The following is a 25,000-nucleotide window of genomic DNA, read 5'->3' as shown; positions in this document are numbered from 1 at the left end:
AAACTAAGTTGTCTTTCAGATCCGCTGCTCAACCAGTCTCACCGATCATCCCTCGACCTCCGTGAGGTTGAGCCCTCCCATTGGACGACACCCCCCCCCCCCCCCCTCCTCCCCTCCAATCAGGTTAGAGCAACAAAAAAAGAAGAAAGGGGCTTCCCTGTGAAATCTAAACACACGCATGATGTCAAACCAACACATGTGTGTTCTGTGCAGCTGTGCAGCTGTGCCGGAGGCCCGAGGAACCACGGCTCGTGTTTCCATCACCGCGTACGGCTACGACCGTGTGATGCACACATCAGCCCATGACGTGGATGTAAGCCCAAAAAAAGCTGCAGGAACAACACACGTCCACTAGTCGAGGCTTTTTTTTTTTAATAGGGCCATCAAGCGTTGAATGAATTTCATTCCATTTAAAAAAATAAAATAAAATCACTAAAACTTGAGCTGGAGAAAAAGTAGTATAATGCAGACGCAGAGCGAGAGACAGGGAAGCGAGGGAGGAAGTGAAGGAGGTCTGAAAGAGAGGGAAAGGAGGAGGGAAGGAGGGCGGAGGGAGGAGAAGTGCTCCAGCTGTACCCTGAACTTCAAGGGAGCCAAGAATTTCATCCCCTGGAAAAGCTCTCTTTCTTTCTCTCTGGAAAATTCTGCAAGCTCTCTGCTCTCTACACAGCTGCTGTTCACACACACACACACACACAGACACACACACACACACACACACACACACACACAGACACAGACACACACACACACACACACACACACACACACACACACACACACACAGTATTCTCCAGAGTTTTTGCCCACTCTTCTCCCTCCCAAAGCCCCCTGCGACCCAGCGGCGGTGCCCAAGTGGACCAGTCCCGCTGGACGAGTGCAGCCTTCCCAGGAGCCGGCGGACCACACCAAGTGAGCGGCCGGGGGTGGCTGGGGTCATCGCGTAGAGGAAGTGGCCTCGCCCGGAATGCATGGCAGCAGACACGACCAGACATGAAGCGTCTGATCTCACTCTCACTCCATTCCCCCTTTTCTTCCCGTCTTTCTCTCTCTCTGCCTTTATTTACCTTCCTTCATTCTATCGCTTCGTTTCCACTCCATTTCTTCTCCCTCCCTCCTTCTGCCTCCTCATGCCCTACTGTGTGAGGGCATTGAGTTTATAAGTGAGCACTGGGCAGGGCATGCAACAACAATCAACTCTCTCTCTCTGCCTCTCTTTGTCAAACACACACACACACACACACACACACACACACACACACACACACACACACACACACACACACACACACACACACACACACACACACACACACACACACACACACACACTAAAGTCAAGCTCTGAATTACCCTGTGCCAAATGAACCAAACAAAATCCTCTCTGTCCTTTTGTTTCTTACAAAGGAGACATTTGAGTGGAAAATACTGGAAAAAGAAAAAGACAGGTATAACACACACACACACACACACACACACACACACACACACACACACACACACCAAACGCACTAAACACACTAAACACACACACACACACACACACACACACACACACACACACACACACACACACACACACACACACACACACACACACACACACACACACAGTGCCCAGAGGGATCGCATTCCATTACACACCACCTGGAGTGAGAGTCCGTTCCCATGGTGACCACTTTCCCCAAATCAATTGGGACATAACATAAAATTAAACATACACACACACACACACACACACACACACACACTAAACACACCTCCAGACTGGTTTTTACAGTTTGCCCAAGGGCACGCAAACTGAAAGCTGAAACGACATACATACAGATGCATCCAAACACACAATATACACACAATACACACACACACACACACACACACACACACACGCACACGCACACAAGGAGGATTTCTCCAATATATGATCCCTCTCCACCGATCCCATTACCCATCATATTCCATAAATACAGACTCAGCAGAACCGGTTTTAAACAGAGAAGTGTGTGTGTGTGTGTGTGTGTGTGTGGAGGGGGGTCTACAGTTGTGGGTTCGCTCTTCTAAACACAGACCTCACTGTCAGAGCCTTAATGCTTGATGTAGTTTGCTATAGTTTCCTGAGCTGAAGAAACCCGGCGATCGGGGAGGTTTAAACACGAGGTTAAGAGAGAAACCATCCATCTGCTGATTTGGAGGATTTCATCAAGTATTCTTTTAGGTGATGAAAACAGAAATATGAAATATCTAGTATTGGAAAAACAGGCCTGTTTGCCCAAGATCAAGTTGAGATAACCCCGTCTATGGAAAGGCCTCATAGATAAGAAGACAGCCGTTATACCTACGTGACCCCTTCATGTAAACACACATTTAACTGGTTACGGGGTTCATTCATCGACTAAAACTCACACCGTTTCTTCTGAATAAGTCACGCAGCATGAAAAGGAATAAAAACATGACTAAGAATCTTCGTCAACTAAGACCAACCATTAGTCAGCTGATCGACTGAGAGGCGGCCCGACTTTGATGCACTTCTGGGACGGAGAATTTCATAATTTGTTGCGATTTTACAAAATAAGGGATGAAAACACATAACATATGTTTATTATAATACACTTCTCCTTCCACCTGCCAAGCTGTTTTTAATGCTCCATTTCATAGTCGTACCGTCCCGTATGGTGACTTAACAGCAGGTCTGAAAAACGTGTGTTTTCTTCCCTAGCTTGTTTACAGCCATCTGGCTCGGCGTAAACACGGTCACCAGACTTTCCGCTGTACATCTCCTGTTATTCTCCCAATCTCCATTTCCATCAAAGCTCGCGAGTGTAAAAGTGCACACTTTGGAGGAGGCTGGCAGTTGATGCGGCACCATGGAGGAGTAGGAAGGGTTCATCCCGATGCACCTCCTCAGTTCCCCACGCAAGCGCCCGCGGAAACAGGACTACTGAACTGACGTCAGTGACTGATCACACTTTAATTGGGCCTGACTTGCATCTGCATTTGTCAATTTGTTTTCACTTAGAAATGCATGATTTTAATAATCCCAGATTATGACGAAGACTTGTAATGTGTAATAACAACCGAGTGGTTGAGCCGACTACAGTCACCGGTGACTGTGACTGGAATTATATATTCTTTTGTGCAATATGTGTTCAGACATTAGATTATTTCTTTTTTTAAATGGAACGTCGTCGACAACAGATCGATATTTCACAGAAATATCAAAGAACAGAATGAGGATGAGAGAGAGAGAGAGAGAGAGAGAGAGTGTAAAGGAGGAGAGGGGGAGCAAACAAACAGCACACATCTGCTGGTAAAACACAAAACAGACCCGTGACATGATTCACACTCTGCTCCGTCCAGTAACACACATGCAAAGCAACAAACGTGCACACAGCTGGAGCGGAGACCGCATCACTGAGGTCACATCACTGAGGTCACGCTGCAGCGTCCGCCGCCGGAACCATTGTTTGTCTGGGAAACGAGGCGACTCAGGTTAACAAAGACTAACAACCTTATATAGAGTGTATTTTGCATGGCTGCTTCCTTGGCCAGGTCTCCCTAGTAAAAGAGGTGTTTGATCTCAATGGGACCTGGTTAAATAAAATAAAAAATAAAAAATAGAAATGCTAGTTGGTTCGCTAAAACACTATGTGAGATTTTTCTTTTAATATATCCATTTTTAGAAACAAACATTTAGTATGAAACCAATAACTCTCTCTAAATTACAGTTTGCAAAAACCGGATGTTTGCAAAGACGGCATACATATCCCACAATGCAATGCGACAGTGATGACAGCATTCGTAACAGGGGGCGATATCATTCTTATGACATTAGCTCAGCTTCTCACAGATCAGTCGCCAGGGGTTACCATGGTTACGCGTCTCCGCCCAGAAGGGTTCTTGGGTTCAGGATCAGCGTTCTTATTGAACTCCCATGATGCTTCGCCTCTTAAGAAGACACTAGAAACTCTCCACTCTGGCAGATACAGATGTTTATATTAAAGCCATTGAGTTACTTATTAAAAGCCAATATAACGTTTGTTTGTTTTTTAGTCAAAATGATTCGTTTCGAGGCAAACGCAGCACAGATCAACAATCTCTGCTCAACTCTATCGCGATCCGGTGCATTTCCACGTAAGGCCGCTGAAGGTTGTAAAGTCAAAGCATCAAGCGCAGGCCATCCTTAATCTCCCCGCTGCCACCCAGGCCCTCATGATGTCACATCCTCCTGGCAGGGCACAGCATCCTGCTCTGCACCCCCATGGCCTCATCATCCCTCAATAAAAGTCCAACAAAGAGCAAACAACACAGTAAACCAACACGGCCTTGTAAAACACACACACACACACACACACACACACACACACACACACACACACACACTGACATTCCATAGCAGGGTGCTCTCACACACCCTCGAGAGTCTTGTCCTTTGATGTGACTGTGGGAAAGCTCAGGGGAATGGTCTTAGTGGGGGAGGGAGAGAGAAAGGGAGAGGGGGCGGGGCTCGAGAGGGGGGGAGGGGGAAAAGAGTGGATACGTGAGAGCACCCCCGATGAGAAGGTGGTGATGCACGGGGGGGGGGGGGGTCTGACCCCCGGAGCACCGAGAGGTCAGTCTGTTTTAACAGTTGATGGAAACACACACACACACACACACACACACACACACACACACACACACACACACACACACACACACACACACACACACACACACACACACACAGCATGCTAATTGACACACTGGTGCAGGAAAGAGTTTCAGGGGCCGTCCACACGAAGCAAAACAGACTTTTTTTCTCCGTTTTGCTTTGGCGTCGTTTCAAGAAAATCTGCTGTTTCTGCTACAAAAACGCAGAAGAAGAGACGGAGCTTGACCGGATGTTTGCCGTTGCTGTGGCAACACGTGAGAGTTACGGCTAATCTCCGCCCGACCACCCGATCAATAAACACCCATAAGATGACAATTTGTCCCGTATAAATAAAACCAACAATAAGCACCAACAGCCGTCACCCTCAGGACCTTGACGAGGCGTTGTCATACGTTGGGATGGATTAATTAGACAAATAAATGCCTACATTCATGGGAAGTTAGCTAGCGGTTGTTTGTTAGCATCATAATAAAGTAGCTTTTTTCCCGGAATATCGCCCCCCCCTCTCGGCTCCGTTTGTTTTTCATACAGCGGCCCTGATACGCCGTCGTACAGACTGCCGCCGTTATTGTTGTTGTTACGAGACTTCGCGGGGGAAGAAGTCAGGCTCGAGGAGCGGGGAGATGACCTCAGCGTACTCGTTTTCGCCGTCCACACGAAAACGAACACGAAACGGAGGGGGGACATTTTTTTCTTTTCCACCCTGAGAGCTGGTTTCAAAAAAGTGCGTTTTCAGGCCGCAAAAACGCTGGATCTGTATGGACGGCAGGGCGAAACGCACAAGACTTCTGCGTTTACGCACTGAAAACGTTTTCGTGTGGACGATGCAGATACGCTGCATCAAAAGTACAGCACACAAAGAAACGGCCATTAAGTTGTGGAAGCAAAAACACCACAGCGACAGGAAGGTAGAGCAAATCAGAGAGAGAGAGAAAGCATATCAGCAACCTGACTGACAGAAGTAGAGAAAGTAACCGACTTGTCTACACTCAGAGGAAACTCCTCCACACTGATCCCCTCAGTGTGAGATGAAGACATCCGAGATGGTAAGTGTCTGACCTCCAGGCGATGCGAGGTCACAAACAACACACTATTGTGTCTCTGTGCCGAACACACAGTTCTTACCTTCAACCTAGATACAACACAGATAACCCAACCATGAATAAAGGTCTCTGCATCTACCGTCTCCGGAGGTCTCCACGCTTCCACTCGTGTGAGTTTCCATCCGCACTCAATACGTTTCTGTACTCGTGGAATCTGTTAATACAACTACTGGGTGAACTTTCAGTCCAAATAAAAGGGTGCACCTCGGCCAGTTAGCATTGAGCGGCGGCGTGGCTAATGAGCTGTACTACAATCCAACAAATACAATCATCTCTTTGCTGCTTTGGGTTTGCTTTTAAAAAAAAAAAAAAATGGTAGGAGGCAGGAAAGCATGGGGGAAGGAAAAGAATTCGAGAGGAGAAGGTAAGGCCGCCGGCTCATATGAAAGAATCTCTTCCTCCGAGGACGCTTTGTCCAACGTCTCCGGGCTGGTTTTCCACACACACACACACACACACACACACACACACACACACACACACACACACACACACACACACACACACACACACACACACACACACACACACACACACACACACACACACACACACACACACACACACACACACACACACCGCAGTGCAGCAAGCTAAACAGAGGTTACTTTATATAAAAGCCGGTCCCTGGCTGTAGCCCGCGGCCTCTGTAATCTCGCTCCCCTGTCACACACACACACACACACACAAGCATGCCGAAGTGCAAACACACACGTAGGCACACGAGCAAAAAAAAGAAGAAAAAAACCTCCAGAGCTCTGAGGTCTCAGCATCAGACCAGAGTCTCTGTCTAAAAGAGCGAGTCAGTTCGCCTTCAAACACACACCGCCACACTCCACCTCTCATTAAACCCAGTGACCTCCTCCAGAATAGAGCGAGAGAGAGAGAGAGAGAGAGGGTTTGTGTGTGTGTGTGTGTGTGGCCCCTCCGCATTAATAATTTGCACATTCAAACATGACCCCTGGCCCCCGGCCACCCGCCCAATTAACTGCTGTCGACTGTAGTAAAGAAGAAAAAAAGGCACCAAAAACAACACGCGTGTGTGTGTGTGTGTGTGTGTGTGTGTGAGACAGATGCAGGCTGTGCCTCCGAATGCACACACACACACACACACACACACACACACACACACACACACACACACACACACACACACACACACACACACACACACACACACACACACACACACACACACACACACACACCACGCACACACACACACACACACACACACACACCACGCACAAACAAACAGCCAGAACCCAGACTACGTCAGGGCACCGTTTTAAGCAGATGGGTGTCTGGCATCCCATTAATGTATTCACTGTAAACCATTTCTCTGCAGCTTCCGTATCTCTGCGCTTCTACGTCGGACGTATCTCTGCGTTTGTACGTCGGCCGTATCTCTGCGTTTGTACGTCGGACGTATCTCTGCGTTTGTACGTCGGCCGTATCTCTGCGTTTGTACGTCGGACGTATCTCTGCGTTTGTACGTCGGACGTATCTCTGCGTTTGTACGTCGGACGTATCTCTGCGTTTGTACGTCGGACGTATCTCTGCGTTTGTCCGTCGGACGTATCTCTGCGTTTGTACGTCGGACGTATCTCTGCGTTTGTACGTCGGCCGTATCTCTGCGTTTGTCCGTCGGCCGTATCTCTGCATTTGTCCGTCGGACGTATCTCTGCGTTTGTACGTCGGACGTATCTCTGCGTTTGTACGTCGGCCGTATCTCTGCGTTTGTACGTCGGCCGTATCTCTGCGTTTGTACGTCGGCCGTATCTCTGCGTTTGTACGTCGGACGTATCTCTGCGTTTGTACGTCGGCCGTATCTCTGCGTTTGTACGTCGGACGTATCTCTGCGTTTGTACGTCGGCCGTATCTCTGCGTTTGTACGTCGGCCGTATCTCTGCGTTTGTACGTCGGACGCATCTCTGCGTTTGTACGTCGGCCGTATCTCTGCGTTTGTCCGTCGGACGTATCTCTGCGTTTGTACGTCGGACGTATCTCTGCGTTTGTCCGTCGGACGTATCTCTGCGTTTGTACGTCGGACGTATCTCAGCAGCATCTTTGCATCCGTCTGTGATTCTCTGGCGTATCTGTGCCTCTAAGCTCTGCCCAGAGCGATTTCCCTCTGATTTCAGGGGGCAAAATTGAATTACACAGCGGGCGGAGAGAAAGGAGGCGGGCTGTAATTAGTTACAACATATAGCATGGCTGGTGGTGGTGGTGGTGGTGGTGGTGGGGGGGGGGGGGGGGGGTTTCAGTGTCGAAGCCAAGACTTCACTCAAAGCAAACCTTCACAGAGGAGAAAAGACGGAGCGAGACACAGATGGAGGGATATCGAGGGGGAAACAAAGGCGCCCTTTCAAAAAAAGCTTTGAGTCAGAGCGTACTCTGCTGACATCATCAAAGTGAGAGTATTCCACAGGAGTGGGGGGGGGAATGGGGGGATTCCCGCGTTGCCGGCGTCCACCTTTAAGAGCCTCCAAGTGGTTCACATTTCCACTCTTTAATGTTGCTGATATCAGATGCAGCCAGAGAGTGAGACAATGGCGGTCCACTCCGTCACAGCTTTCAACTCGGTAGTCATATTTAATTTGGAGACCCCCCCCCCCGCTTCCTTTTCCTCACCCTGCATCGATGAAGGACTCTTTTACACCTGTGGATCTAGTTTTTCTTTTGTTTTTCTTTTAGATTATTGTTTGACTAGAGCGCCATTGAAGCCTTTTATTCATTTTTCAGACGGTGTGGAGACGGGGAGAGAGAGAGGGAGATGACATGCGGGAAATGTGTCCCGGGCGGGACTCGAACCCGGGACCACCACATCGAGGATATTTAGCCTCTGTACATGGGGCGGCTGCCCTAAACACTGCACCACCGGCCGCCCCAGTGGATCTGGTTTTTGAGCGGTACAGCGATGAGGAAGGGGCTTCAGCTCTGTCGGGACTACACTCATTGTAGATTTTATAGGTGATTTATTTATTATTTATATGTGTGTTTGATAAATATTCATTTATAATTTACTGGATGAGTTTACTGTTGAGTTTATTGGTACTTCTAATTTGCTCTTGATTATTTTTTTGCGCGTTTGAAATGAAATCCATCCATCCATCTCGTCAAACACCAAAACATTTCAGCCGACAATTTTAAAAACCGTTATTTTGGACGATTTCTGAAAGGCGACCATGGTAATGCTTGAAAGTATGGACTGATATGATGCATTCATGAGCTGGAGATACAGCTTCTCAACATCCAACACCAACATCAACAGTTAAGTTCCTGTGAAGTCATGAGGCTGCATGTTTCAACCCCCCCGTATCATCACGTCGGCGTGTGCAGTCGACATAATGAAAGTGTTGGGAGAAAGTGAAAGTGACGTCGGAGCAGCCGCAGGCTAACACAACAAGCCGGCGTGTGATGACTGACCCTGGATGCATTGCAGCGAGCCGTCCTCCGCCCGGATGGTGAACGTCTCCCCCGGGTTCACCTGCACCAGGATCACCTGCACCAACAACACAGACACAAAAACCATACAATTAGATTCCTTCTGATTGGAGGAGTTAATCTGACACGCATTTAAAAAACAAAACAAAACAGGACCGACTCTCTGCCGGGCAGCCAATAGGCTTGCAGGAGTGACATAACGCACAATAAGCACTGGATCCGGAGTAGGGCGGACACGGAGTTCACACACGAACGAGTGTTAGGTAAGCTCATGGTGAGACAATGCTGCCGTCTCACACACCCTGATTGGAGAAAAGCCTTTCTCTTTTCACCTCACTGACTTGACCACTAAATAAATACACACACACACACACACACACACATGCACACACACACAGACAGCTACGTGACACTAATTGGCGATGTGTGTCCCGTCAGGGGGCGTGCATGCACCTTACCGTCATATTCTCCGCATGCAGGTTGTTGAGAGTACACACATGGCTGTAGACATGAAACAGGTGACCCTCCATTACACACACGCGCCACACATGTATTCACGCACACACGCACCACATGCACACGCGAGCACGGCCCCGTCTCCGCTCCACAGGTGTGCCGTCGTAAAAATCCTCATATCCTGCGCTGCTGCTGCTGCTGGAGTGTCTGCATGCTCTCCCATCTCAGTGCTAACCTGCTCCTCTCCCTCACACACACAGACACAGACACACACACACTTCCTGTTCTATCTGCTGCAGCGGCTGCTGTTGTTGCTATGGGAACCCCAGCATAGTAAGGCAGCCCATGTTTCCAGAGAGAACCCCATATCAGACCATGTGGGAGGATGTGTGTATGTGTCACTGAACGCCGGGCGACGTCGTAGTGTCCTCATGGTCATACAGCATATTTGTTATGTTTGCACAGATGGATTTGATGCACTCATGGTTTAATACGCTCACAAGATGGTTTCTATTATGTTAGAATAAACTTGTTTTTAAAAAAGGTTTTTAACTTCTCTTCTATTTTGTTGCACTAACGGCAATATAAATATAAGTTTATAAATATATATATGATAAACGAATCTGACTTTGGCTGAACTGACAGTCTCCAAACATCTTCTTTGCAGGCTACAAACATTTATTTAAGCATCTTAAGAGGCTTTTCTAGTTATATCGTTGATTTAGTAAACATGTTCAGGCTGCAGCTGCAGAATAATATATATATATTTATATATATATATAGAGAGAGAGAGAGGTTTTTTTTGGGGGGGGGGGGGGTATTTAGCTAACAACAAGGACTTATGTTTTTTTTATTCATATTTTTATCTTAATATGCTTGTATGTTTTCATCTCAGTGTGTGGATAGCAAAAATCCCAAGAGCACGTTTCACTTTTGCAGGAAAGGAAACCGAAAGAAAAAAATCCCCACTAAGTTCCAGTTCCAGCTAGCTTAGATGTGACAGCGGCCCTTTATGAGATTTTAGGGATAAACCCACACACCGGTGGCGGCAGGTAGACGGGCAGGTAGACGGGCAGGAAGACGGGCAGGTAGACGGGCAGGTAGACAGGCAGGAAAGCAGGCAGACAAACACAAACACAGAACATGCTCTCAGACTCAACACAGACTGTGTGTGCCCACACAGGCGGACTGAGAAACAAACAAATACACACAAAGTTGGACACACGCGTGCACGGAGGCAAATCTATATAATCACGGTTTAAAAGCCCCGATTCCACACTTTAAACTGCAGGGTCTTACAATGAAAAAGAGCTCCCTAACTGCTGTGTGTCGCAGCCAAAAACCCTCCCACCATGCTTCCTCTGTGTGTGTGTGTGTGTGTGTGTGTGTGTGGGGCATGGTGTCAAAATAACAGGATCAAGCCTGTCAATTAACCGCCGTGCTTTTAACTGCGTCCATCGCGTCCCCTTCTCTTTTGAAGGTGATCCGGTCGGATCCTGCGGTTCCGATAAGATCACGAAGCCTCAGAGACGCACTCTTTTCAAGTAATTCAAGCCGAGGTCTGGGATCCGTCAGTGAGCCACTTAGAAGTCTCTGGGACTGAATGATGCAAGTGTACGTGTGCGTCTGTGTTTATTCACCGTTCCCGTTATATGACAAATGCTTTACTGTAACGGCTCGGCGGCGACTCGGCCCCTGAGCCGCGTGACGTCACGCCAGCGGAGCCTGCGTGACCGCTTGCTGTGTGTGTTTCCATGTGTGTGTGTGTGTGTGTGAGAGAGAGTGTGTTTACCTGCTGTGCTGCGTCACCGTTAACCATGTGAGACATGAGAGGGACCTCCCCGTTCAGGAGGGGGGGCGGAGCCAAGTCCAGTGGAATCTGGTCTGTCATCATCATTGTGACGTACATTCATGGAGAAATTCACTGAACTGCCCTACCTGGGAAAGTACAGAGAGAGAGAGAGAGAGAGAGAGAATGAGGAACATCAGGGTCGGCAGTCTTGTTCACTTATAAATACAAATGCCTGTGATGACAAAAACAAAGCCACTTTTTTGTTTTGTTTTTTGACGGAAGGAAAATCCAGATGAGGGTTTTCCCTGTACTGGTTTCACAGCGAACAAACAGGATTCCAGTGCATCAAAGAACACGAGGGGAAGAGTGATCTTTACCGTCCGCTACACCAAACATCAACCTTCCATCCAAAAAGGGGAAGGTTTCATAAAACACATGCTTTATAAGCCTGGTTTCTGACCGATGCTATTCTTGCGTCTGTGCTGTAAATAGAAAGCTGGAGCCAGCCGCCAGTTAGCTTAGCTTAGCATAGCTCCCGATCCGACACCTCTGAAGCCCACTCAATGACGAGACGGACCAATCGCCTCAGCGACAAAGCAAATATCAGAGTACAACTGTTGTCCAATGAAATGTGAGGCCGAACCGGCAGAAGCCAACCGGTGTGTTTCCATCAGCAGTGTGAAAAACCTCTTTTATTTTATCCGATGTGCCCGTCTTGGATAAGAACCTGGATCAAAACCTGCAACCCCTCTAAAAGGTGTCAGATAGTTCCACAACGCTGGGAATGAGCTAGGAGCTTTATTCTGAGGAGATGACATCACTCCCAGATTCATATTTCCTAACGTTGTATATCCTTTTACACTAGCTTTGGACAGGCATATATATTCCTCGAGGCTTTTCGGTTGGACGCCTTAAATATGATTAACAAGAAAGCTTTCATTTTATTTTCTATGACATAATATGAGTCAGTAAATATTCCACTCGTGGTCATTTTGAAGCTCCTACATTGCTTTAAAAGAGGCTAACAAGCCGCTAAGTGAGCAGCATGAAGTCATGCAATTCCATTTGCACTTGGGGTTGTTCCTTTGTGAAGACGCTCTTACTGAACAAAGATGTGTAAGTATAATAAACGTCTGTTGGCCACGGAGCTTAATTTCGACAATAATCCCCCCCCGAAAAAATCCCATCTCTTTGTGGAGGGAAGCGGCGCGGCGCTAACTTCCAGGTCGGCCAACAAAAAAAAAGCCTTCATCCCTGCAGCACTCCATATAAAAGAAGAGGAGATGAAAGAGGCAGAGAAAAGAGAGAGATGAGAGCGAGAGCTAATTCAAAGCACTTCATCGTAAACAATAGTCCTGGAATATACAGGATGGGACTGCAGTGTCCTGTTTGGATTCATAAAAAGAGAGACGTTGGATGAATCGGGTCTTCGTGTGATAGGTGAATGGGGATTACTGCACCTGCTGCTAGCTCTGCAAACACAGCAGATATTCTTTACGGGACGAGGCTGCTCTTTGGGGAGCTAAATGTGGAAACGGTTGCATAATAATAATAATAACAACAACAACCAAAAAGCACCATTATGAAGGGGAAACGACAACCAATGCCATTCATCTTAAAGTGGCAGGGTTTGAGATTGTAGCGGCCTCTCTGGCGGCAGATGGAACTGCGCGATGCCTTCAAAGGCTCCACGCTGAAAGGAGCTCCATGGTTTCCCCTCGTTGACTTTGCTTCTGGATGACTTTCCTTCTTCACTTCCATGTCGTTTCTTCTTCTCCAGACCGGAGGTTGAATGGTCTTCTTTCTCTGCTGTTGATCCTCCATCGTGACTCAGCAGTAAATGAAACGCACCAAACACTTTAGACTAGAGGGAGTCTGACTCAGCAGGTGGAAGTTACCGGTTTCCCATTTCCAAGTAAACGCAGCATACCTCCGTGAGTAGATCCAGCTGCAGACCGACAGCTGCTGACTGACGTAAAAAAGCGTCACGTATTTTAAAATTTTGCGCGGGAATGTCGCCACAGACACGGGAGATCTATTTCTGGGCAAAGCAGCGAGTACACACACTTTCATTAGTGGTCACATGACCAACCACCATTGTTTTTACTCGTTGATAGATAGGAACTTAAAGTGATGGTTCGGAGTAAAATGCACCCTAGGTCATTTCCACCATGACATCCAGCCAAATACCCCCTCAGTAGCATTTTTAGCGATGGTTAGCATTGGTCAAGATAGGGCTATCAGTCGAATGGCTTAGTACTAGCGCGATGGTACAGAGGGTATATCTCGTCAATTACCCCAATAATAATGCATGGAATGTTACCAAACTTCTGCAGTAGTACACATAGGGTCTGTACTCACAAAACGAGGCATTTGAAAGTTTGAAAGTACACCAGGAGTGTATTTAAAAAGAACACTTGCCCGATAGCTTCTATCCTCGGCTGCTAACGCTACGTAGAAGCCACTTCCTTGTTTACCCAGCTGTTGCCGTCACGCGAGTTTCACGCCGGAGTATGAAAAAGTTTCGCTGAATTTTTATAAATGCTTGTATTATAAAATATGTCAACACTTGTTGACCTGATAGTACAAGCATTTATAACAATTGTATAACTTTTTCATACTCTCGACACACACACACACACACACACACACACACACACACAACTGAATGACGTGGGTAGTTCAATTCAACATCGGTGAGTGAAATCACAGCTAAAGAGCTACTGACGAATGGCTATAAGCTGCTATTAGCACACACACACACACACGCACACACAGAGACACACACACACACACACACACTTCCTGTGAAAACAGCTGTGCATCATTGCGTGTCTTTTCTTTCAGCTGCTCGTCTTCTAGCACTGACGAGCTCTTTGAAAGCGTTAGTCGATCACACAGCTGCGGCCCGTGCTGCTGCAGTATAAACACACACACACACACACACACACACACACACACACACACACACACGCTGCTGCAATATAAACACACACATCACTCATGTGTGTCTCCATTGCTTCTTCTTTTTCCCCTTGATTTTTGTTCTTCCTCTGTGTTAAACTCTGCTTCTTTCTCCCTCCGAGCCCCGTTCCCAGTTCAGCCTGGCCATCCTGCCTCGAACACACACACACACACACACACGTACACGTACACACACACACACACACACACGTCCAGGACACATCACAGACAGATGGTAACACCACTCTCAACACAGCCAGGAAAAATAGAAGAGCGAGAGAGAAGAAAGTTAGAAGGAAGAGAGAGAGAGAGAGAGAGAGAGAGAGAGAGAGAGAGAGAGAGAGAGAGAGACTAAGCAAACGAAGGGCTTATGTGATAATGGGAGAGTGAGTGAAAGGAGGACGGTCAGAGACATCTCCCCCAATGACCCCGTGTTCTTAAAATACCCCCTCATTTCCTGAAGACATTCATTATACATCCTCACAACCGCTCTTTTTAACTCATGAATATTCATCATTCATCATGTTTAGGTTACGGGCAGGAAGTCTTTTTCTGCTTACAGGAAATGAGGAATTTCAACTGGAAGATCCACATTTTAAGCCTCCATGAGATGAAATGTAATCAAAGCTGCCATGCTACTGTAAGACAAGTCAACTCGTCATAACTCATAACTTTACAGGGGGGGGGCAAACAAGGGGGTGTCTTGTTTGTTTAACCTCTTCAAAAAGCAAAAGTGTAAAAAGTCTTAGCGGCCCTTATGCTAAGCTAACCCTCTTCTTAGAGCTCACGAATGAAACATATCAAATGTCAAACTGTCTCCATGCAGTCGAGGAGATAAACACGATGTTGTTGTGTTCCGGACGTCTCCTTATATCATTTCTTGGCATCGGCATCTCCTCCTAAATTTAAAATGCTTAACCTTTCACTGCCATTTGGAGCAGTCCATGTGTGAAATTGTGTAGTTTAAAAAATAATAATTAAAAAATCCGCTAATTATCCAGTCGCCTGCTGACGTGGGATTGTCTGATTTTGTGACCGCTCGCATCATAATGCTGAGTCATGCTGGAAGTTAAATGTCGGGGGGGAAACGCAGATTTGTGTCCCGCTGCGGTTATCTCCGTTATATCCGATGCACATTTCCACAAATCCAATGAATGAATAATGACCTTTGTTTTTGAGTGAAATCATTGCCAGATGGATGCTATCACACACACACACACACACACACACACACGCAGACACACACACAGGTTTCCGTTCCCTGTGGAATGTGGGAGGAATAAGGTGTCGATTCCCAGCTGGGATAAAAATGTTAAATTGAAAAATTCCACGTTGAATCCAGCAAACAATCACTCACTTGTGTGGCGGGTGTATGAATGTTTGTGTGTGTGTGTGTGTGTGTGTGTGTGTGCGGGCGCATGTACACGTGTCTGTGTCATTAGACAGAAAGCCCTGTGTAAGCATGGAAACTGCCTCTCTAACATAAAAGATGCATAGAGTAAAACACACACACACACAGAAGCAGTCGATGTTCAGGGGCAGCTCTGACCTCATAACGAGACAGTCATTACCCATACACTCATTCATCTCACTCACACACACACACACACACACACACACACACACACACACACACACACACACACACACACACACACACACACACACACACACACACACACACACACACACACACACACACACACACACACACACACACACACACACACACACACACACACACACACACGTCCTGATGAAACATAATGGATATTCACAACCACCTAACAGACTGTCTGACTTACTTCCAGTCGACGGCTTCACACCTCCGTCTCTCTCTCCAGCCATCATTCACATAGAAACACCCACACACACCCACACACACACACACACAGACACACACTAAAACCAAATACAAAATATTGACATTTCTCGCTCTTTCTCTGTAAATTTGGCCTTATTCTTGTAGCAAAAACACGGAAAATACTAGCTGCTCTCGCACCAACTTGTACTTCTGTTTTTCGTGCACATGAATGAGTTATTCATAAAAAAAAAAAAAAACAAGACAGTGTGAAACTGATCACATGTGCACTTCTTCCTGCAACCGCAGCAATTTCATCGATGACGCAACGAAAACAAAAACCCTGTGACGGCGTGTGGCTTTCAACCGCTTCTGTGGCTGGAAATGCTCGGGACATCGTCATGGAGACCGAGAAATGAAGGTGGCACAGGGGAAGCACCTGAAGCCGCCCATCACACAGCTGTTTCATTCATTTACATTCATATCAGAGCTTCACACCGGTTGTAAATGTGTAAGAGCTTTTTAAAGCCGGTGTTCTTCACCCTGTCATGCACATTTCTCAGAAGTTAATGTGTCACATAAAGAGAAACACATCAGATGTAAACAAATAAATAAATACATAAAATCACAACAGAGAAATTATGTCAGAGCGTTGCATGTCAATTCAAACAAACGGGTCCAAGGTTGAGCAAAAGGCCGCACGGCTTCTTGTGACGAGTACACCAAAAGTATGCCATTTCCTGTCCTGGATAACAGCTCTGTGCAGAAAGCGTGGCCGGCTACACGGCGTACTGATGTCCACTAACGGAGAGGAAACCTGCAAACCAGCACAGCAACTTTTCCAGGAACTTTGGCAACTCTTTCAGGAACTTTAAAGCTGCTTCTGATTTTGGTTCCTACCACAAAAAAACTGCCCTGCGACCAAAGTACTGGTTTTCATCGGGCTGCAAACTGCTGGGGTGGAGCTCAGACTGCTCATTGCTCAGACACCAGCACCCAGCAACCCTGTGATGAGCAAGAAGGCATGGACGTCCTAATACTACACACAAACTTCATCGTAGGGACAAGGGAAATGTGACTCCGGGGATCCACCCAGCCCTCCAGGGAAACCACTTGGGTGGGGGCGAGTGGGTCTGTTCCCATCAGTGCTGGTGGTGCTGGTGGGTCACCTGAGAGTCACGACCCCTCCTGCCACCACACGAGTCCGGGCGTGGATGAACTGCCTCTCGCAGTATTAAGGACCTTACAGGAAGTGAAGCACCGAAACGCCAGACCACTGTGGGATGAATACTTGTTGTATTTCCGGTGACAAAGAGGTGAAACGGAAAGGAAAGAGAACGGGAGGAGGAGGAGGAGGAGGAGGAGGAGGAGGAGGAGGAAACGCCGGCCCAACGGCGGAGAGAACTGAAAGTAAACTTTCTGAGTTAGGTGATGTTACATTCTCTACAATCTTGAGGTTTCACAGCGATGAGTAGACTAACCCGGGATCACAGACTCACCGGACACTCATCGCACACTCACTTCCTGTATCGGGACGCACTGCTATAAGCCTGAAGTAAAACCTGAACTGTAATGTGACACAGAGAGAAATCAGAGCACGAAGGGAGGTGTAGCTATCCTCTTCCTCATCCTGGGTGTGTTGAGCAGCCAGGAATGCTCTCAGGTGTCAGGGTTCGGAGCTGAATGGCTATCTATTCTATCTATTCTCTGCAGCACACACACACACACACACACAGACACACACACACAGACAGAGACACACACACACACACACACACACACACACACACACACACACACACACACACACACACACACACACACACACACACACACACACACACACACACACACACACACACACACACACACACACACACACACACACACACACGCAATTTATGCCAAATGTGACTAGGATTGATCCAGGTCCTCTTATGCCCATTTGATCAACTGACAACTTTAATCTGTGCTAGCATTTAATACGCACAAACACACTCAAACACACAGTGTGTGTGTGTGTGTGTGTGTGTGTGCAATGTTTGGGGGGGGGCTTCTAAATATGGTGGGAAACTGCCACCAACACCACTCCCATTCAACCCCAGCTCCTTTTACAAAAGGTATTCAGTCTAGGAGACCTGCTCTCTCTCTCACACTCGCCCTCTTTCTAACACACACACACACACACACACACACACACACACACACACACACACACACACACACACACACACACACACACACACAGTGAGTACCTTTTTCTACCAGAATAGAGGGAGAGGTGGGTTAGAGAAGGGAGAGATGCAGAGAGGGAGGGGGAGGGAAAGAAGGGTGGAGAGGAAGGCAAAGAGGAATGCTGTGCTTGTGCTTACTCTGAGGGGAGCGTGAACACACACACACACACACACACACACACACACACACACACACACACACACACACACACGGGAAAGACAGAGAGGGGATTTATAAAAGATGGAACCTCTTCGGGTTCCCACGTCGGCTGGCAGCTTTCTGCACATATGCAGTCAGTGTGTGTGTGTGTGTGAGAGAGAGAGATAGATGGGGAGAGAGAGATAGATGGGGAGAGAGAGAGTGTGCATTAAGCGAGCTGAAAGAGAGGGACAGAGGCCAAAAGTGTCCAAAGCAAAAATTCAGAGTTTCAGCTGGTTCTTCCATTTGCCTTGATGCGTTGGGTCTGCATGTGTGTGTGTGTGTGTGTGTGTGTGTGTGTGCGCAGCGTCTCCATGTGCGTCTATGGTCGGCGTCCTCCTGCCCTGTAATTGCGGTAATGATATGTCATCCACGGAGAAGAAGAACTCTGAACGGGTGGAGTGGAATGCAATATGGACGCACACACACACACACACACAAACAGACACACACACACACACACACACACACACACACACACACACACACACACACACACACACACACACACACACACACACACACACACACACACACACACGGAAACCTTGTATGAACAAGCCTTGAACTGAGGCCTTGAGAGCACCTTCCTGTCCCCGTCCTGCAGGTCTTTGGACTGTGGAGAACCTGGAGAACCCGGAGAGAACCCACGCTCACACGGGGAGAACATGCAAACTCCACACTGCAGGAACCAGGAATCGAACCCGGGACCCGAATGCTGTCGGGCGACAGTGCTATTGTGGCCTTGCTTGGCCTGGTGGGGGGGGTCCATTGGAACTGTACACGCCTACAACACGGGGGTTTCTAACACGTTTAGCTGGCTGTCTTTCAAGGAAGAGGAACCTGTGACTGGGTTCAGGACGAGCTGCTGCATCACGAGGCAGACCCAATCCCAGACCCAGACCGCATGTCCACGGCTCTTTCTCCTCCCAACTCCACCGCCGTCATCCTCATCGCCACAGTGTTGCAGTTTTTGGGAAGTTTTCGTCGTTGCCACGTCCCACATTCCCCGCATGAACGAGCATTTTTCCACTTTAACAGAATGCAAATGAGACTCCAAGGTTAAACTGCGGTCGGCTGCCTGCATCTTGCACATAACTCCAGGCAGACAAGGAGCTATTAACAATCAGAGCGAGGAAAATGCAGCCCCCCCCAACCCCCGACCTTGATGTCAGCGTCTGATGAAATCTGGAATCGTCACGCTGTCAATTGATGAATCCCAGATTAGGCGGCATATAAACATCACTGCATATCAATTCTTCTCCCAGGACTCTGTGGAACGAGTCTCTTCATTATGTCTCCCCCGTTTCCTATAAATACCAAACATTCTGCAGATCATTGTGTGCAGCCGGAGCGCCGACAAGTCAGGACTGGTAAACGACGAGCTCAGCACTTCTCTCCCTCCATCCCTCTCTCACACACACACACACACCACTCTGGGCCTTTCTCCCCTGTCATCCTCCCATCCATCCAATCCAGAAACAGATGACCCAGTGAAACCTATGTTGTCTGTCCGTCTTCTCTTTGAGTGCACCAGAATGTTCTTATAACCAATCTGGACATCTCTGATCAGCTTGTTGACACATTTCATTTCTTTAGCTCAGCCAAAGTCTCCAGGATCTGACTCTATTGCCATCCACTTCCTGGAAGAACCCCGCCTTCCTCACATTCCACTGCCCTGTCAAAACACGGCTCCCCTCTTCCCACTGGCTGACGGGAAACCCACGGCTCCCTTTATAGGCTGCTGCCGGCCAGGGGGCGGGAGGAAGTCAAAAAGTGGAGCTCAAAGAAGCAGCGACCGGCGGCCCATTCCCAGGGAACAGGCTGGTTACATAACCACACACACACACACACACACACGCACACACACACGGGATCAAGACAACACCCTCAACACACAGCAAAACACAAAACAGGGTCGGGGAGAAAGAAAAAGGTGAAGACAACAGTACAGGGTGCGCAGAGAAAGAAAAGGAGACTGGGAAAAGTCGAGAAAAAGGGGGAGGGAGAGAAGGAGGGGGAGGAGAGGGAGGGAGGGGGAGGGACGGGGAGGTGAGGCATCAGTTTTCCTTGTGAACAAAATGAAGAGGAAATGGCTATTTTACACTCAGGTCAGGAGCTGAGAGAGCAAAGTTCCAGTGAGAGAGAGAGAGAGAGAGAGAGGTTAATTGGTGTATAGTGGAAGATCACCTGAACAGAGCAGTGGACCGAATAGGAGAAAACACACACACACACACACACACACACACACACACACACACACACACACACACACACACACACACACACACACACCTCAGTAGTTTTGTCAAAAACAAAGCATTTTGGTGTTATTAAATCAATATCATCTGTTGCCCGTCTGCGGTGGAATTGACAGCAATGTGTTGATGGAGGAGGGGGGAGGAAAGGGGGGGGGAGGGGGGGAGGAAAGAGGAAAAAACAGGGAGGGGGGGGCACGAGTCGAGTGTGTGTGGAGGGAGAGATATGTGTGGAATCCTAATTGTGTTATTGCTCCAGAACAAACATTAGTCCTGCCTGTCATACCGCAGACAGCAGGCAGTGTGTGTGTGTGTGTGTAAGGGGGAGAGAGAGAGAGAGAGAGAGAGAGAGAGAGAGAGAGAGTGAGTGAGGCAGAGAAAATTGAATGAGTCCTGCGAATGAAAGCGTGGAGCTAAGAAAGTTTGAAACACACTCCCTGTGTTCCCTCTTCACGGAGCGTTCACAATCAGCCCCGTGTTGCATCGCGTTAGCCGTAAGCTCCGCGTTAGCACAGCACGGCTAGCTCCGGCAGATGTGTGCATCTGCCAGCGAGCCCTCCCTCCTGCAGCTGTATGGCTGTGGGCTGGCCGTGTGTGTGTGTGTGTGTGTGGTTGGGCGGGGGGCCAGCAGGCAGTAAACCCACAGCAGAGGCCCTGACAGTCCGATGCTTGCCACGTAGCCACGTTAGCAGCGAACGCAGGAAAGTAGCGAAGAAGGAGGGATGTTTGGGTCTCCTGTGAGTTGGGGGTTGGGGGGGGGGGGGGGGGGGGGGGGGGTTCTTTAACAGGGGCTCGAACACACGGGAGACAACGTGACTCTGTGATAGCGTTTACCAGACACCAACGTTTCCACCAATTACATCAGCCAGGACTCGGCGCTCCTTCCCCGACTGAGACCACCTTCCACTTACAGATGTTCAAGGCAGACTGGTGACCACACACACACACACACACACACACACACACACACACACACACACACACACACACACACACACACACACACACACACACACACACACACACACACACACACACACACACACACCTCCTCCTCATCATCATCATTAGAACTGATGTCATTGTCTTCGTTACTTCCATCGGCCTCATCAGTGTCCGTTATCTCTTCATCTGATTCCTGTCAACACGACAGCCTTCAGAAAGAAAAGGCTGCTTTTGTTGGTGTTTGTGTGTTTAATACAGAGGAAGTGGCTATTCTCCCACAAGCACATGAATATGACTCACCCTGCTTTATGGCGGCGCTTCTAGATTTTTTCCTTCTCCTTTTTGGTCCTTTTCTAACCCTCCCCCCCCCCCCCCTCCGTCTCCTGCCCCACCACAGACTTTCCCCCATCAGACCCAGAGAGGCTGAGAAGCTCTGCAGCCCCAGAGAGGAGCACTGAGCCCGAGCTCACAGCAAACCCCTCCCTAACACCTTGGATCTCCAGGGCTCAGGCCGACCACACACGAGGCGACTTGGACAAGACTGAAGGCTGAGAGCCGGCCGACTGGTGGTCTATGCCGGGGAGGGGACGCACACACACACAACCACCTGGTCCTGTCTTGGCATGGGCAGCTTATTAATGTTGTTGAATACAAGAGATGGGGTCATTCAGTTTCAAGTCTAGTGAGGGATCATTCAGGGTCCAAGCGTTCTTTTTTTCTTCTACTGAACGCCACTGACCTTTGACCTTACTGACCAATTGCTGAAGACGTGCAGCCATCGACAACAAAAGGTGGAAAATAGAGAAAGAAAGCAGGAAAAAGTAGGAAAAGCTACAAAAAAAAAAAGATTTATACTCCGAAAACGTTTCAGAAAAATGTATTTCTCCTCTCGTCACCATGGAGATATGAAAACAGAGCATCCTCTCTCACCCCCCCCCCCCCCCCCCCTCTTTCTCATATACACAGTATGGGCTGGGAGATATGGACAATATCAAATATCCCAATTTTTTTTTTTTTTTTTTTTTTTTTTACCAAATACCTCCATATCGATATTGCGACGTAGGATTAACTATTGGCGCTTTTAGAAAATATTTACACGTTTTTAATCATCGGTAATGTGGATAGAATGAGTAATAACAATAATATATATAATAATAACAGAACAGTTTGATAAGCTGAGAAAAGCACATATTTTTGTTATAACGCAGCCATTAAAACCAGAAAAAAAAGCTCATTCTATACATGACATGACAACGTTGTGCTGCATAGACATCATACATTATTATATCATTATATATCTGCATTAGCTCCTCCTCTCCTCTCACCTTCCCTTCATTGCTGCCTAACACACTCGCTTCCATGTCATGAAAAGAGGATGCTTTCGGCCCAGATGAGGCTTGCGTTGTGTGTGTGTCACATGGTTTTCACAAGAAAGGAGCGGCGACCAATGAGCATTCTTCTCCTCTTTCCAGCTTCAACCTGTCTGAGCCCTCTTCCTCTTCACCCACATGATATGGGCCCTTTACTTCCCCAAAACAACCCTCAGCCTTCAAAAGACAGCCGCCCATTCAGAAGGTTTGGGGTCGGGTGGGGGGGAGGTCAGTGCTCGGCTTGGTGAAGGGTGGTGGTGGGGTGGGGGGGGGGGGGGGGGGGGGGGGGGCGGCGGGGTTCTCATTCCCGCTAAATTGTCCCACATGGCTGAGCGTGCTTAGTTTAAACAAACACAGCCACTTCCTCCTCACTGCACAGTCACAGGCGCGCGCACACACTCGCACAAACACACGGGTGCACGGGCTTGAACTCCGCTGCACAAACACGAGCATGCGCACACATATAAACACACACACACACACACACACACACACACACACACACACACACACACACACACACACACACACACACACACACACACACACACACACACACACACACACACACACACACACACACACACACACAATACACTGCACACCGGCTCGCAGGCGGCAGACAATACCTTCAGTCACTGCAGCTAGTAAACCTCCAGACTCCACACTGACTCCTTGGAGTTTCTCATGTTCACAGTTTTGGCTTCTGGTTTACCAAGTTTTCTTTCTTTTTTCTTCCAGAAGGAGAAGCATGTGTGCAAACCTGAACCAAATTTCCTGAACTTGTTCACGTTTTATTTTTAGGAGTCACCACAAAGTTCCTTAAAGTTCTCCTAAAACATCAGAGCTGCAACATTTGACTGGTTGCACGCTCCTAAAATGTAGGGAATTTGCTCTTCCTTCCCAAGTATACTGAACACCATTGGCCGGCGGGGTCTGAGACGTTGCATCTCGTTGGATGTCCATGCACTGATCATCACCCATCAGCTCGTAAACGGAGAGTGGAGGAGGACGGCCGCGAGTCCAGACAACAAGCCCGCATTCCCTGCCAGTGGACCTGCTGCCGTCGGGCTGCACACACAGCGTGTCTCTAATGCCGACTCCATCAGGGCCGCATGCCACGAGTCTTAATTAAGACGGCTATGCCAAGTCAAGGAGTGGATTCTACCCCCCCTCCTCCTCCTCCTCCACAGAAAGACAAGCACAAGCTCCCGTCTCTGGATGGACGAGCACGTAGACGGAGACTTACCACCAAGAGACATTCAGATCATCAGTTTTATGGGCCATGAAAAAGCTTGCTCAGTGGGTGGTGTGTGTGTGTGTGTGTGTGTGTGTGTGTGTGTGTGTGTGTGTGTGTGTGTGTGTGTGTGTGTGTGAGAGAGGAGAGAGTGTGTGGGTGCTGAGAGAAAAAGACTATTTAGTCACACCTACATGAGAAACCTGTCTCCTCTCTCACAGACAAGACACACACACACACACACTTGCACAACAGAGCAAGCAAATCATGAATGAATGGTACTTTACGTGCCTAATTCCATGACTAACTCACAGTCGTGTTTATGAATGTGTGTGTGTGTGTGTGTGTGTGTGTGTGTGTGTGTGTGTGTGTGTGTGTGTGTGTGTGTGTGTGTGTGTGTGTGTGTGGATAGCAGGAAGTAGTGTTTAATCCATTAGAAGAAAACTGAAATGGGCTGAAAAATGAAAGAGGACACTTCTGGGAATAGTAGGCCACTGGAAAGTGTACATACAATCACTTGCTCCCTAACATCAAACGCACACA

General features: G+C 48.1%; 1 protein-coding gene across 2 annotated transcripts in view; it reads right to left on the bottom strand.

Annotated features, from left to right (window-relative positions):
- Positions 1–25,000, bottom strand: part of fndc3ba (fibronectin type III domain containing 3Ba) — a 75,799-nt gene that overhangs the window by 50,100 nt on the left and 699 nt on the right. Inside the window, exons 2-3 of one of the 2 annotated variants that reach the window (XM_084013087.1) lie at positions 11,450–11,595; positions 9,184–9,259 (exon numbers count right to left, since the gene is read on the bottom strand). In XM_084013087.1, coding sequence (XP_083869213.1) covers positions 9,184–9,259; positions 11,450–11,566 — 193 coding nt within the window. In that variant the 5' untranslated portion in view covers positions 11,567–11,595. Of the gene's footprint in view, positions 1–9,183; positions 9,270–11,449; positions 11,596–25,000 lie in introns of both variants that reach the window. The other variant, XM_084013086.1, reaches the window with a different exon arrangement.

The sequence above is a fragment of the Eutrigla gurnardus genome, assembly GCF_963514095.1.
Source record: "Eutrigla gurnardus genome assembly, chromosome: 7".
Taxonomy (NCBI): domain Eukaryota; kingdom Metazoa; phylum Chordata; class Actinopteri; order Perciformes; family Triglidae; genus Eutrigla; species Eutrigla gurnardus.
Note: the sequence above shows the minus strand (reverse complement) of the source record. Positions and strands in the feature narration are given on the sequence as shown.